This window comes from Zootoca vivipara, chromosome 1 (assembly GCF_963506605.1).
Source record: "Zootoca vivipara chromosome 1, rZooViv1.1, whole genome shotgun sequence".
In the NCBI taxonomy this organism is placed as follows: Eukaryota; Metazoa; Chordata; class Lepidosauria; order Squamata; family Lacertidae; genus Zootoca; species Zootoca vivipara.
The window spans coordinates 122,565,747-122,578,830 of record NC_083276.1 but is presented as its reverse complement, the minus strand read 5'-3'; the positions used below and the strand labels follow the sequence as shown (position 1 = coordinate 122,578,830).

General features: G+C 44.1%; 1 protein-coding gene across 2 annotated transcripts in view; it reads left to right on the top strand.

Moving 5' to 3' along the window:
• DNAH7 (dynein axonemal heavy chain 7) overlaps nucleotides 1-13,084 on the top strand; it is a 129,826-nt gene that overhangs the window by 82,821 nt on the left and 33,921 nt on the right. For both annotated transcript variants that reach the window (XM_060281450.1, XM_060281453.1), the window contains 7 exons: nucleotides 863-1,209; nucleotides 2,944-3,124; nucleotides 5,876-6,061; nucleotides 6,837-7,000; nucleotides 9,266-9,420; nucleotides 11,174-11,364; nucleotides 12,845-12,978. In XM_060281450.1, coding sequence (XP_060137433.1) covers nucleotides 863-1,209; nucleotides 2,944-3,124; nucleotides 5,876-6,061; nucleotides 6,837-7,000; nucleotides 9,266-9,420; nucleotides 11,174-11,364; nucleotides 12,845-12,978 — 1,358 coding nt within the window. The remainder of the gene's footprint in view (nucleotides 1-862; nucleotides 1,210-2,943; nucleotides 3,125-5,875; nucleotides 6,062-6,836; nucleotides 7,001-9,265; nucleotides 9,421-11,173; nucleotides 11,365-12,844; nucleotides 12,979-13,084) is intronic.

Genomic DNA, 13,084 nt, shown 5'->3' with positions numbered 1-13,084 from the left:
ATCCCCTCTTCCTGCATGGAAAGAAAGCGGCAGCCACTTACACGGTCGCTGCATACGGTGGGGATGAGGCCGCGGCCGTTTTTGTGGCAACCGCAGATCTTATACCCGATGTATAAGACGACCCCCAACTTTTGAAAAGCTTTTCCTGGGTTCCAAAGTCGTCTTATACGCCGGAATATACGGTACAACGTTCTGAATATATGCAACATATATACAAGGGCGTTTTAAGATTTGTTTTCATATAGCTAGGAGTTCTAGAAAGCAATACTGTAATGTATTTTGAAAATAATAAGATGCAGTCAGGGGTGCCAACTTGAATAAAATATTGGAGGGGGGAGGTAAGCCCTGCCCCACATAATTGACCCACAGGGATCTCGGCCCCTAGGAGTTGGCTACTATGGCTGCAGTATCAGCTTTGGAAAAAAAGATATTTAAAGGAAGGAAAGGTATGTTGTTGATTTGTCAGACTAACTGTGACAATGGCACATTTGGGAAATGCAAATAGAACGATACCAGATGCTGTCAGAAGAAGCCACGGGGAACAATTTGTGACTGTAGGTACTACTTGCAGATATTCCCTTGTTTTGTAATGGCCATTGTGCCTGAGACAAAATGGCTCAGATAGGTTTTTGGTGTATATTAGAAAAAGTTTCCCTAAATTGAACATTTGTGCAACATGTAGATGGTGGTAAGGTAAGGAAGGAATGAGAATAAAAGCTGGGGGGGGGAAATGTGAGATGTGAAATTGATTGTGCATTCGCTGCAAGATTTCTGATGCTAACACATTGATGTGGATATATTGAGATGAAATCTAGTAGAATGCTTGAACTATAGAGATGGAAGAACTATTATTTATTTTAAGGATATCACTGTTGTGAAGTCTATGAAGAGTCCTCCTGCTGGCGTGAAGCTTGTCATGGAAACAATTTGCATCTTGAAAGGCATCAAGGCCGATAAAATCCCAGATCCCACAGGTACAGGGAAAAAGATAGAAGATTTCTGGGGTCCTGCTAAGAAACTCCTGGGGGACATGAGGTTTTTGCAGTCACTTCATGAGTACGACAAGGACAACATCCCTCCAGCGTACATGAGCATCATTAGAAAACAGTATATCACCAATCCTGAGTTTGTGCCGGAGAAGATTCGGAATGCTTCCACGGCCGCAGAAGGCCTATGCAAATGGGTCATTGCCATGGATTCCTACGATAAGTAAGTCCTTGTTTAAGAACAGTCATTCATTTCAGCTTTGAGAGGTCGCCTTTCCGAGATTACCCTTCCCAAGGCGCCTTCCTCACAGCATATTTAATAACATAAAACCCAACAATGTGTTGCAAACCCATAAAACCACTATCTATAAAACATATACAAATATACAAATATTACAACAGCAGCAGTTAAAGCAATGTGTTTGTGGTGGCGTTGGGAGGATATTAAAGCACGGCATAAAATGTTAAGATAAGCAGCTTTAAAATATCAGTTAAAGGCAGTTTGGAAGAACTTCAGGGCCTATATTAAAGTCATAATTGTAAGAAAGCTTTGGATGGCCTGTTTAGATATGAATGAAGGATTTTGTCTTGCTAGTTATTTCTTTTTCTTGCTCCTTCTTCACCAAGGCATAGAACTTTTCAAGAGCAAACTGCCACCCTATTATTATTATTATTATTATTACAGTCGTACCTTGGTTTTCTAACAGCTTAGTTCTCGAACGTTTTGGCTCCCGAACGCCGCAAACCTGGAAGTGAGTGTTCCGGTTTGCAAACTATTTTTGTAAGCCAAATGTCCAATGGGGCTTCCATGGCTTCCGATTGGCTTCCTGAAGCCAATCGGAAGCCACGCTTTGGTTTCTGGACATTTTGGAAGTCGAACGGACTTCTGGAACCGATTCCGTTCAACTTCCAAGGTATGACTGTATTATTATTATTATTATTATTAGTTAATAATCATCATCATCATCATCATCATCATCATCATATTTAGGGAGGACTGCATGCAACACCCCTCCCCTCCCCTCCTGACTTTGCTGCATTCAGCAGTGCTCACAAGCTCCCCCCAAATCAGGAATCCTGTGTGACTGGGCCTTCTCCACCAACCTTATTTGAAGACAAAAATATAGTCTGAGGATCCATCCGCTTTTGCCCAGTAGATGTGATCTCCACTCCTGGCACCAGGGACGCCAGCTGGCTATCAGCGTTCTTTATGTGCAAACACCTAACAAGAGAGAGATAGGGCAGCCTTACTTCCGAGCAAACAGCAACAATATACTTTTGACGTTACTAAACAACATTACTAATTGGCTGATTGACACCCAATGCCCTTTTAAAATGTGTTGGGGAGCAGGGGTGGTTATTGGGTTGTTCATGTTTTCTATTTTTATTCTGTATTTTGAGTTTTTATATTGTGGTTTTATGTTGTGAACCGCCCTGAGAACCGCACCTGTTGGACAGTGGAACAGACAGTCTCAGAAATTAGTTGTTCGATCAGCATCTTTTAGTAAGATGACCTGATAAACGCTTCCCAGGCTAATGCGTAGATTACAACACAGTTACGTTTCTGTTTTTGCACTTCTCCATATTTTGTGATATTACTGTAAATGGTCTTTTAAAGTTTGAAATCAACAAGCATCTTTTAGTAAGCTGAGCTGATACACGCTTCAGAGGATAATATGTAGATTACAACACAGTTACCTTTCTGTTTTTGCACTTTTCCATATTTTGTGATATAAAATGCATTAAATAGTATTTTAAAGTTTAAATGCATACAAAAACATGTGTTTTAGGGAGAAGGAAGTACAAAAACTAATACCTCAATAATTACTTTGCGTGTGACTCTGTGTGTGTGGGGGGGGGGGGAGGGAGTATTGATGCAGAAGTGGGGCATAAATTGTGTTTTGTTTGCATGTGAATGTGTAAAAACGGTCTCTGTGACATGTTACCATTTCATCAGAGTGGCCAAAGTTGTTGCCCCTAAGAAGATAAAGCTGAGCGCTGCTGAAGGGGAACTGAAGATCGCTATGGATGGTTTGAGAAAGAAACAAGCAGCCCTGAAGGAAGTTCAGGACAAGCTCGCGAAACTTCAAAAGACACTGGAACAAAAGAAGCAGGAGAAAGCAGACCTAGAGAACCAGGTACGTCACAAGGAGTCGGCTCATAGGTTTGTGTTATTTATTTAGGGTGTCTCTGTCCTGCCCTTCATCAGGGCTGTCAGGCTATTGGCAATCAGATGCGCCATTAAAAAATTCAGAGACTTTGATCCTGAGAAGCTCTGGCAAAAGACGGTTTTCCTTTTGCCATCTTCTTCCTGGCAGCCTCCAGAGTCAGTTGCATCAAGAGACACTTTATGGAAGACTCTGTGCTGGGATTATTTATTTATTCAACTTACACACCGCCTTATATCTGGAGGTCTCAGAGCGGTCCACAACAAGACCACAACATATAAAATCAAACCAAAAGCAGTAACCCAATACCTCGCCCCCACAAAAAGCCACATTCTAAAAGGGTGTTGGATGTAAACCAGATCAACCAAAGGCCTGGATAAAAAGGAATGTTTTTGCCTGGTGCCTAAAGGTGTATAATGAAGGCGCCAGGCGAACTTCCCTGGGGAGAGCATTCCACAGACGGGGAGCCACTGCAGAGAAGGCCCATTCTCATGTTGCCACCCTCCAGACCTCTTAAGGAGGAGGCACATGAAGGAGGGTCTCAGAAGATGATCTCAGGGTCCGGGTAGGTTCCTATGGAAAGAGGCGTTTTATAGGTCAAAACCAGCACTTTGGATTCGACCCTGAAACTAATTGGTAGCCAGTGCAGTCAGACCAGGATCGGTGTAATATGCTCAAACCGTCTTGCTCCGGTGAGCAACCTGGCCACTGAATTCTGCATTAGCTGAAGTTTCTGAAACCATCTTATGCCGTGCCTGCTGGCTGGCGAGTATTGCCTTTTAGTTAATGCTAAAGAGAAGACATATTTAGGCCATGGGCTTTAATGAGCTTCCTAGATCTCCCGATTTGCTGCCATGCTAGGTAACAGTGATGTCAGTTCCAAGCCATATGTGAGCTCGGTCTTTTGTCAGTGAGGGTCTGTGTGCAATGGATAGCTCCTCTTCTACACAGGTCTATCTGATCCCCCTGAATCCCTGAGGAGAAGGGATCCATAGAGCTTGTCAGCATTAGACATGCTCCCTTTCTGATCCCCCCCTTTTGCCCTCTTTCTTCTTCTTCTTCTTCTTCTTCTTCTTCTTCTTCTTCTTCTTCTTCTTCTTCTTCTTCTTCTTCTTCTTCTTCTTCTTCTTCTTCTTCTTCCTCTTCCTCCTCCTCCTCCTCTCCCTCTTCCTCTTCCTCTTCCTCTCTCTCTCCTCCAATTTCTGGTTCCTTTTCTCCCTTACCAACATTTTCTTCCTCCTCTCCCACAGTCACACTGGCTTCCACCTTTCCACACTTTGCTCTCCTGTTCCTGCCTCTTTTCTCTTGTTGTTGGTCTTCGTTCCCCATCCCTTTCCATCCTCCCTCCTATAGTGCTGGCTGACAGTCAGCCCTCCCACGGACCTCCAGCTCTGTGAGATGACAACTCTCAGCACCCTTAACGAACTACGGCCCATAGGCTATTTTAGGCGAAGCCATTATTGTTGCAGTAGTATCATAGTGCTTTGAATTTATGGTCCGGATTAGATTGACCCTTGGTCTGTTCTATCTAGTAAGGCTCTTGTCACCCAGGAACACAAAGCAAAGCAGAAAGTTGCAGGTTTTCGGTGTGGAACACAGAATCAAACAATTGTTTGGTTGGAACCCCCTGCAATGCGGAATTATTATGTATACATACATACATACATACATACATACCCCACCCATCCACTCTGGGTGGCTCCCAACAGAATTTTTAAAAGCCAAGATAAAACATCAAACATTTAAAAACTTCCCTAAACAGTGCTGCCTTCAGATGTCTTCTAAAAATCAGATAGTTGTTTATTTCCTTGACATCCGGTGGGAGGGTGTTTCACAGGGAGGGCGGCACTACCGAGAAGGCCCTCTGCCTGGTTCCCTGTAATCTCACTTCTCGCAGTAAGGGAACCGCCAGAAGGCCCTCAGTGCTGAATCTCAGTGTCCGGGCTGAACAATGGGGGTGGAGACGCTCCTTCAGGTATACTGAGCTGAGGCCATTTAGGGCTTTAAAGGTCAGCACCAACACTTTGAATTGTGTGTTGGACACACAGTTTTGCCTGAGTTTTTCCAAACTAGATCTGGGAAGTTTAAAAGAATAAGCAAGGGAGAAGGAGGAGTCCCTAGGTACAGATCTCTCCCAGATTCCTTTTCTTCCTCCCTTTCTCATTAGACAAGAATGTTTGCAGCGTAGGTTCACAGCTGGCAGACAATGTTGGTTCCTGTGTGAATTTACAGCCCTGTGCTCCGTTTCCAAAATCTCCAATATCAGCAGACATATTTGAGAAGCCGATAGAAAATTCAGTCTGCGTTTAGCTCATGGCCTACGTTCATATGGAAGTGACCTTCGTAAGTCAGCACAATGCTTTCGTGAGCTATGCATTGCTTTTTCAGACGCCCCTGTTTTCTGTTTCGTATATAAATCCATTATCAATTTCACATTTCAGGCAGAAGGCAATAATTTATTTGAAGGAAAGAAGAATGGAAATGCCATAGACCTTGCGGAATTCAGCCATGACAATCTGTCACACACGTTTTCTCCCCCCCCCCTTTCCCCCTTAAGGCATTGCAACTTCAAATCCAAAGGCCATTTATTTTATTGAGAAATAATAATATAGCCAGGCAAAATCGATGCATCTGTACTTGCTCTCAGAAGCATTAAAAGCAAAATCTGCGGTAACAATAGATGCAAAGTATTTTGCCTAAAGTTTATATTTTGATTTTAAGGTTGACCTGTGCAGCAAAAAGCTGGACCGAGCAGAAAAATTACTTGGTGGCCTTGGAGGTGAGAAAACCCGCTGGAGCCAGACAGCTTTGGAACTGGGAAAGCAGTACATAAATTTGACAGGCGATATCCTCATCTCATCAGGCATTGTGGCTTATCTGGGAGCCTTCACATCCAGCTACCGACATGTAAGGAATGAAGGAATAAATGACATTTTTGTGTGTGATTGAAATGTTTCTATACCAAATAAGCAGCTGGTTTCCCCCAGCTGGCCAGACGTTTAACTGAGTCTGGAACAGAAGTGAAGAGATTAAAATAAAACTTGGTGTCTGCTGTTTGCCGTAAGAGAGGGAACACAGGGAAACACAACTCGGGGGCTTTTTTCAGAGCAGGATCATCAGCAAAATGGGTGGCTCCTCTTTGCTCTCGCAAGTGAACGAGGCACTAAGGAGACTTTCAGGTTTGGTTAGACAGGTTAGAATAGATGAAGCCAGAGAATGGGGGAAATAATTGAGCAGAGGCTAGATACTTCTGTCCTTTTCTTTGATGGGGCTCCGACTTCATGCCACGCTTCCTTGCGAGATCATTTTCACTTCTAGTTGAAAGTTAAGGTTTTCTTCCTTAAATGCAGATATGTTCAGATTGAATGGATTATTTATTAATCAATTTGATTGCCTGAAACGCCCATGATTAAATGACTAAGATTTCTTTTAACCGGGTGAGAGCTCTACTCTGAAGTAGCTCTCGGATTTCTGCATTGTCCCCATAATAACTGGTGGCAAGCATACAGTTTAAAATTGTAAGGAGGAACACGCAGACTTGCTCTTGCAGTCACCAAAGGTAGGAAGATTTGGCAGTGAGTTCTAATACTTTGGACTGCCGTAAGACTGGCATTGATTCTCATGAAGATCTAGCAGCGGCCGAAGGTGACTTTGGCTAACACTTGGCACCCTTCCCTTGCAGAATCAAGCACGGGACTGGATATTGACATTGAAGGCAAGAGGCATCCCTTGCTCAGATGACTTTTCTCTAACGACAACTTTAGGAGACCCGGTTAAAATCCGAGCCTGGAATATTGCCGGGCTGCCTTCTGACACATTTTCCATTGACAATGGCATTATTATCTCGTAAGTCACAGATGTTTTAGACAGACATCATCAATCTCAATAGTTTTTTAAAGCTTTTTAAAAAATATAATATCAGCCACTGCTAGAAGGAATACAGTGGTACCTTGGTTCTCAAAGGCCTTGGTACTCAGACAACTTGGAACCCAAACACCGCAAACCTGGAAGTAAGTGTTCCGGTTTGCGAACTTTTTTTGGAGGTCTGTTTGTTTTTGCTATTTATTTTGGGTTTTTGTTTTCGTGGGTTTGTTTTGTTTTGTTTTTGTGACCGTGTGGAACCCAGTTCAGCTACTGATTGATTGTGTGACTGTAGTACATTGTTTATTGCCTTCATTTTATGGATCAATGGTCTCGTTAGATAGTAAAATCCATGTTAAATTGCTGTTTTAGGGGTGGTTTAAAAAAGTCGGGAATGGATAAATCCATTTTGCATTGCTTTATATGGGAAAGCACGGCTTGGTTTTGGAATGCTTTGGTTTTGGAACAGACTTCTGGAACGGATTAAGTTTGAGAACCAGGGTACCACTGTACTCTAAGCCAGGGGTGCCAAGTGTTTTTTGGTTTGAGGGTCACATTATCCCATGGCCAGACCTCAGAGGGCTGCATGCCCAAGTTTTGAGATACGGGCATGAACAAAGTGTGAAAAGGAATTAATGTTGGTTCGTTCAGATTTAATTTAAATTAATTACTTCACTCATAATTAATTTATGGGCTCTTTGTTTTGACAAGCATATCATCCCTATTGAGAAAGTAGTAAGAATTCATTTGCACTAAAAAAAAGTATCCATCCACTCACTCCAGTGAAATGCAGGGGGTGCTTTCTAATAATCAATAGCTTGTTATTGTGGCCAATTAAGTATTTGTAACATGATTAAGGGACAAAGTAAATGGCGCTCACCAACTGATGGGATCCGCTTGGTAGCAGAGGCTGAGAAACATTTTTTCATATATATTACAATTTTTTATTTGATTTCCCCAAAGTTTCACAAATGGACCTCAAATCAAATAATTACATTGTTTCATTTATTGATTTCCTACTCCCATCTCCGCAGATTTATTTGTTCAAACCCTTTTCTACTAAGTTATATATCAAACTCTTGCCTGGTACAAAAATCCCTCTGATACAATTACTTTATCATTTCTCATCCAATGCTCCTATCTCGAATCCTGCCCACCATTTCATTTGACTATAATACTTTTTTCAAATACACCCGCAGCTTTGAAGTTGAACGGAATCCGTTCCGGAAGTTGGTTTGACTTCTAAAATGTTTGAAAACCAAAGCATGGCTTCCGATTGGCTGCAGGAGGCTCCTGCAGCCAATCGGAAGCCCTGGCGGACATTAGGCTTCCAAAAATAGTGTGCAAACGGGAACAGTCACTTCTGGGTTTGTGGCATTCGGGAGCCAAAACGTTCAAGAACTAAGCTGTTCGAAAACCAAGGTACAACTGTACTCCGAAAAAGGCCTCCATTCTTCTGTAAAAAAAAAAAAAGGGGGGGGGAAGCGCTGAGAAACATTTCAGCTACCACTTTCAGAAAGTTCAGGGCATACATTCCAACTACTGTTTTGCCCTGAATTGTGCCCATCAGTGGCCTTTCCCCACTCTATCATGGAAGGTTTTCCCAATGAGAATGTGGCCTTCAGGCTAAAATATATTCCTGGTACACAGGCTGAGACCCTACCTGCCCGCGGACTGTCTCGCCAGAGTGGTGCATGCTCTGGTTATCTCTTGCTTGGACTACTGCAATGCACTCTGCATGGGGCTACCTTTGAAGGTGACACAAAAACTACAACTACGGTAATCCAGAATGCGGCAGCTAGACTGGTGACTGGGAGTGGCCGCCAAGACCATATAACACCGGCCCTGAAAGATCTACATTGGCTCCCAGTACGTTTCTGAGCACAGTTCAAAGTGTTGGTGCTGACCTTTAAAGCCCTAAACAGCTTTGGCCCTGGATAACTGAAGGAGCATCTCCACCCCCATCGTTCTGCCCAGACACTGAGGTCCAGCGCCGAGGGCCTTCTGGCCGTTCCCTCACTGCGAGAAATGAGGTTACAGGGAACCAGGCAGAGGGCCTTCTCGGTAGTGGCGCCTGCCCTGTGGAATGCCCTCCCATCAGATGTCAAGGAAATAAACAACTATCTGACTTTTAAAAGACATCTGAAGGCAGCCCTGTTTAGGGAAGTTTTTAATGACTGATGTTTTAATGTTTTTTAAATATTTAGTTGGAAATATTTTGTTTGTGCGCTCCCATGTCTTTCTCTCCAGAAACGCGAGAAGATGGCCTCTCATGATCGATCCTCAGGGCCAAGCCAACAAGTGGGTCAAGCACATGGAAAAGGCAAACAGCTTGCATGTCATCAAACTCAGCGACACAGAATTTGTGAGAACGCTCGAAAACTGTGTCCAGTTTGGCACGCCCGGTAAGCGTTTTACATCCTTAAGATATCAATGACTTCGCTTCTTCTCTTCCCATGGTTCATTTTACATATCATAAATCTCTGCATATTTTACAAAAGATACCATTCAGTATTCCATTATTGCATCCATCAAAACTTGTTCACACTGTTGAATTTATCTTAATGCTGCCAGCATTTTCAGCAGTACACAATTATTCCCCATATATTCAATAAACATTTTCCAATCTTCTTTAAACGTATGTTCTTCTTGTTCTCTTATTCTATAGGTTAAGTCTGCGAATTGTGCATATTCTGTCAACTTAATTTGCATGTTCAGACCCAGAAACATCCCCCCTAAATAAATTCACAAATGACTCAAATTTTAGGTTTGGTTTTTGGTCCCTTGATCCCTTTGGACTGCGCCCCATTGGCCAGATTAAACCCAACATTGAGGGACCTACCAATCAGGTGTTGTGGCTGACCAATCTTACCCACCCACAACACAGGGTGTCGGTCTCCAGGTCTCACCGCAACACATGCCCTCTTTGCCATTATTCTTTGGTTGGGACCTTGCTCAAAACATGGGCCGCAGTAGTAGCGTACATAAATAACCTTTATGCAGGAACCACTTTCAGCCCCAAGGGCCAGATTTGAATCCTGCCAGCCTTCCTGGAGGCTACATTCCAATGGTGGGTTGGGCAAAATAAACAAATCCATAACCATGCAAAATCAAACAAAAGAACAAAGAAATTATAAACACACTAGCTGGCCCTGCCACGCGTTGCTGTGGGTTATTTGTGTGATTTCCCCTACCCTGTGCCGATCCATGACGTATCCCTGTGATTCCCCCACTCCTCCCCTCACCCCCTGGCTTATCCGTGTGATTCCCCCACCCCCCTAACCCCCCCACTTGCCCCTGTGATTTCCCTCCTCTCCTCTGTCCAACTCCCCCCCCCCAAGTTATCCCTGTGACCCGTTCATTTTGCACACAATCATTCCCCCAATGCGTGTGTTCTGTAACATTTTGCCCTATCCCAACCCTGACTCCCCTACCCACGTGTGTTATGTGAAATAACATTTATTCTACCCAAAGGCACGGCCCTGTAAAAGGCCCATATTCAGTTTATTCTATGCTGCGGCCTATTCGGCCCCCCCATCCCCCACCCAGGCAGACCCCTAAATCTATTCAGCCTAGTCTGCAAAGCTGAGGCGAGATACTGTGGAGAGGGCAGGTTTCATCCCTGTGTCTCCCCCCACCCTGTTCTGACCCATTACCTATCCCTGCCCCCTATTCGGCCTCCCCATCCCCCCCCAGGCAGGCCCCTACCTCCACTTGGCAAAAGGCCTGTTTTCAGTTGGTTGGGCCTTGTTGCTGCAAAAGGCCTGTTTCAGTTGGTTGCTGTGGAATTTTGTGATGTCATCTGGTGGGCGATCTGTCTTTCTATCGGATGCTGCTGGAGTCTTCAGAGCTTCTGCTGCTGACGTCTAATTTGGACGCCACTTTTTGTTATTATTTTAGGTATGAAAGGTTTGCTTTTTTGGAAAAAAAATTATGCCAGATCCCTCACTGATGGGCATGGAACATTGTGGCCAAATTTGTTACATTACAGTTCAGCGGTTACGGAGAAAGGCTGCGACCTCTGCGCACGCAATGCCTACATTTATACATATATACATACATACATATATATATATATATATATATATATATATATATATATATATATATATATATATATATAATTAACCAAATCTTTTTTTCTGGTTGTAACCAAAGTGCTGTTGGAAAACGTTGGTGAAGAACTGGACCCTATTCTTGAGCCACTTCTGCTGAAGCAGACGTTCAAGCAGGCTGGCAGCATCTGCATCCGTTTGGGGGATTCCACCATTGAATATGCTCCCGACTTTCGCTTTTATATTACAACCAAGCTGAGAAACCCCCACTACCTCCCGGAAACATCTGTCAAAGTGAGTGGTTTGCACAGGGACATGCAGCGGTTTGCTTTTGCTTTAATAAGCAGATTGCTCACATCCCGTTCACAATACAGTAGCACCTCAGCTTATGTTACCCTCGGGTAACGTAACCTTCGGGTTGCGAAAGCGGCAAACTCAGAAGTGTTTCGCCGCTCACACATGTGCAGAAGCGGTCGCTCACAGAAACCTTGGGATCCGACTGGAGCTCGTCTGCAACTGGATCCCGTCTGCAACTGGAGGTACCACTGTAATAGAATTCAGCTTTTCCTCTCCCTCGCGGTTGCATATGATAGTATGGTCAGCTGCTTTTACTTTTGTTTTTTTATAGCATTATTATTATTAATTTTCACTTTAGCTCAGTACAGAAGAAGATGAAAAACGAATTATGAAAACAGCACACACCGTTCATAGTCCAATCCATAGCTGCCAAGTATCCCGTTTCCGCCGGGAAAACCCCTTTTTTCTTACCGTTTCCCGGCGGTCTCCCATTTAGTGAAAAATCCCGGTATTGTCCCTTAAATCGGCTTCTGCCCGGCGGCCATTTTTCTGGTGCCGCTTTGCCCTTCTATGGGCACCAGAAAATGGCGGCGCTGGCGCCGGAAGTCGCTTCCGCGCATGACCGGAAGTCGCGTGACGCTGGCGCCGCCATTTTCTGGTGCCCATAGAAGGGCGAAGCGCCACCGGAAGTTGCGTCACACAACTTCCGGTCATGCGCGTGCTGCCAATCCCGGATCTTTACGTCCCGGACTTGGCAGGTATGGTCCAATCCAGCCTTTCTCAACCTTTCGTCCCCTTATATTGTTGGCCTACAACTCCCATCATTGCTAGCAGGGGTGCCACCTATAGGAGACTCTGGGGGCCTGAGCACCCGCAGAAAAAAAATTAAGGGTGTTCAGCACCCATACCGCAAGGCCTCCAATGCAACTTCCCGTGCCTTGCAAGCCACCAGAAGTCATGTCCGAGGCCTTGTGAGACCTCGGAACCTGACTTCCGGTGGCACCCATAACCTGGGCACCCATAACCCAAGTTGGCACCCCTAATTGTTAGCCAGCATGGCTGTGGTCAAGGATGATGAGAGTTGTATTTCAAGAACATCTGTGGACCCAAGGTTGCGAGAGGCTGGTCTTAATCCTTGGAGCAAAAATGTTCACCGTATCAAAGGTGTTTTACTGCTTTCAGTCAGTGAAAACTGGCAAATGTTTCCCGTAGAAGGTGTTTCACTGCTTATACACCATATATTTAAAGCACACACCCCTGGAAGAATATTGGGAACTGTAGTTTGCTAAGGGTGATTATAGTGCTGCGAGGGGTGAACTCTGGTTTCCGGGATTATTTTGGTGTTTGCGCTTAATGTGTCTAAAATTTATGGTGTCCACGCAGCCTACATTTCAGGGGCTTTAGATTAGCATTGGTTTACGGTTTACCTAGCCCTGTTTTGATTTGGTTTTTAATTCTTTTAAAAAAAAAATCGCAGGTAACATTATTGAACTTCATGATAACCCCAGAGGGGATGCAAGATCAGCTTCTTGGGATTGTTGTCGCAAGGGAGAGACCTGATCTCGAAGAAGAAAAGCAAGCCCTGATATTGCAAGGAGCTGAAAACAAAAGGTATCGAAATCTTACTATAGTAGCTAGAAAACTGTTTGAGCAGAAGGGATTAGGGGAGACTGGTGGCTAATGTTGAATATGGAGGCACCGAATTGTGGATGCTCTT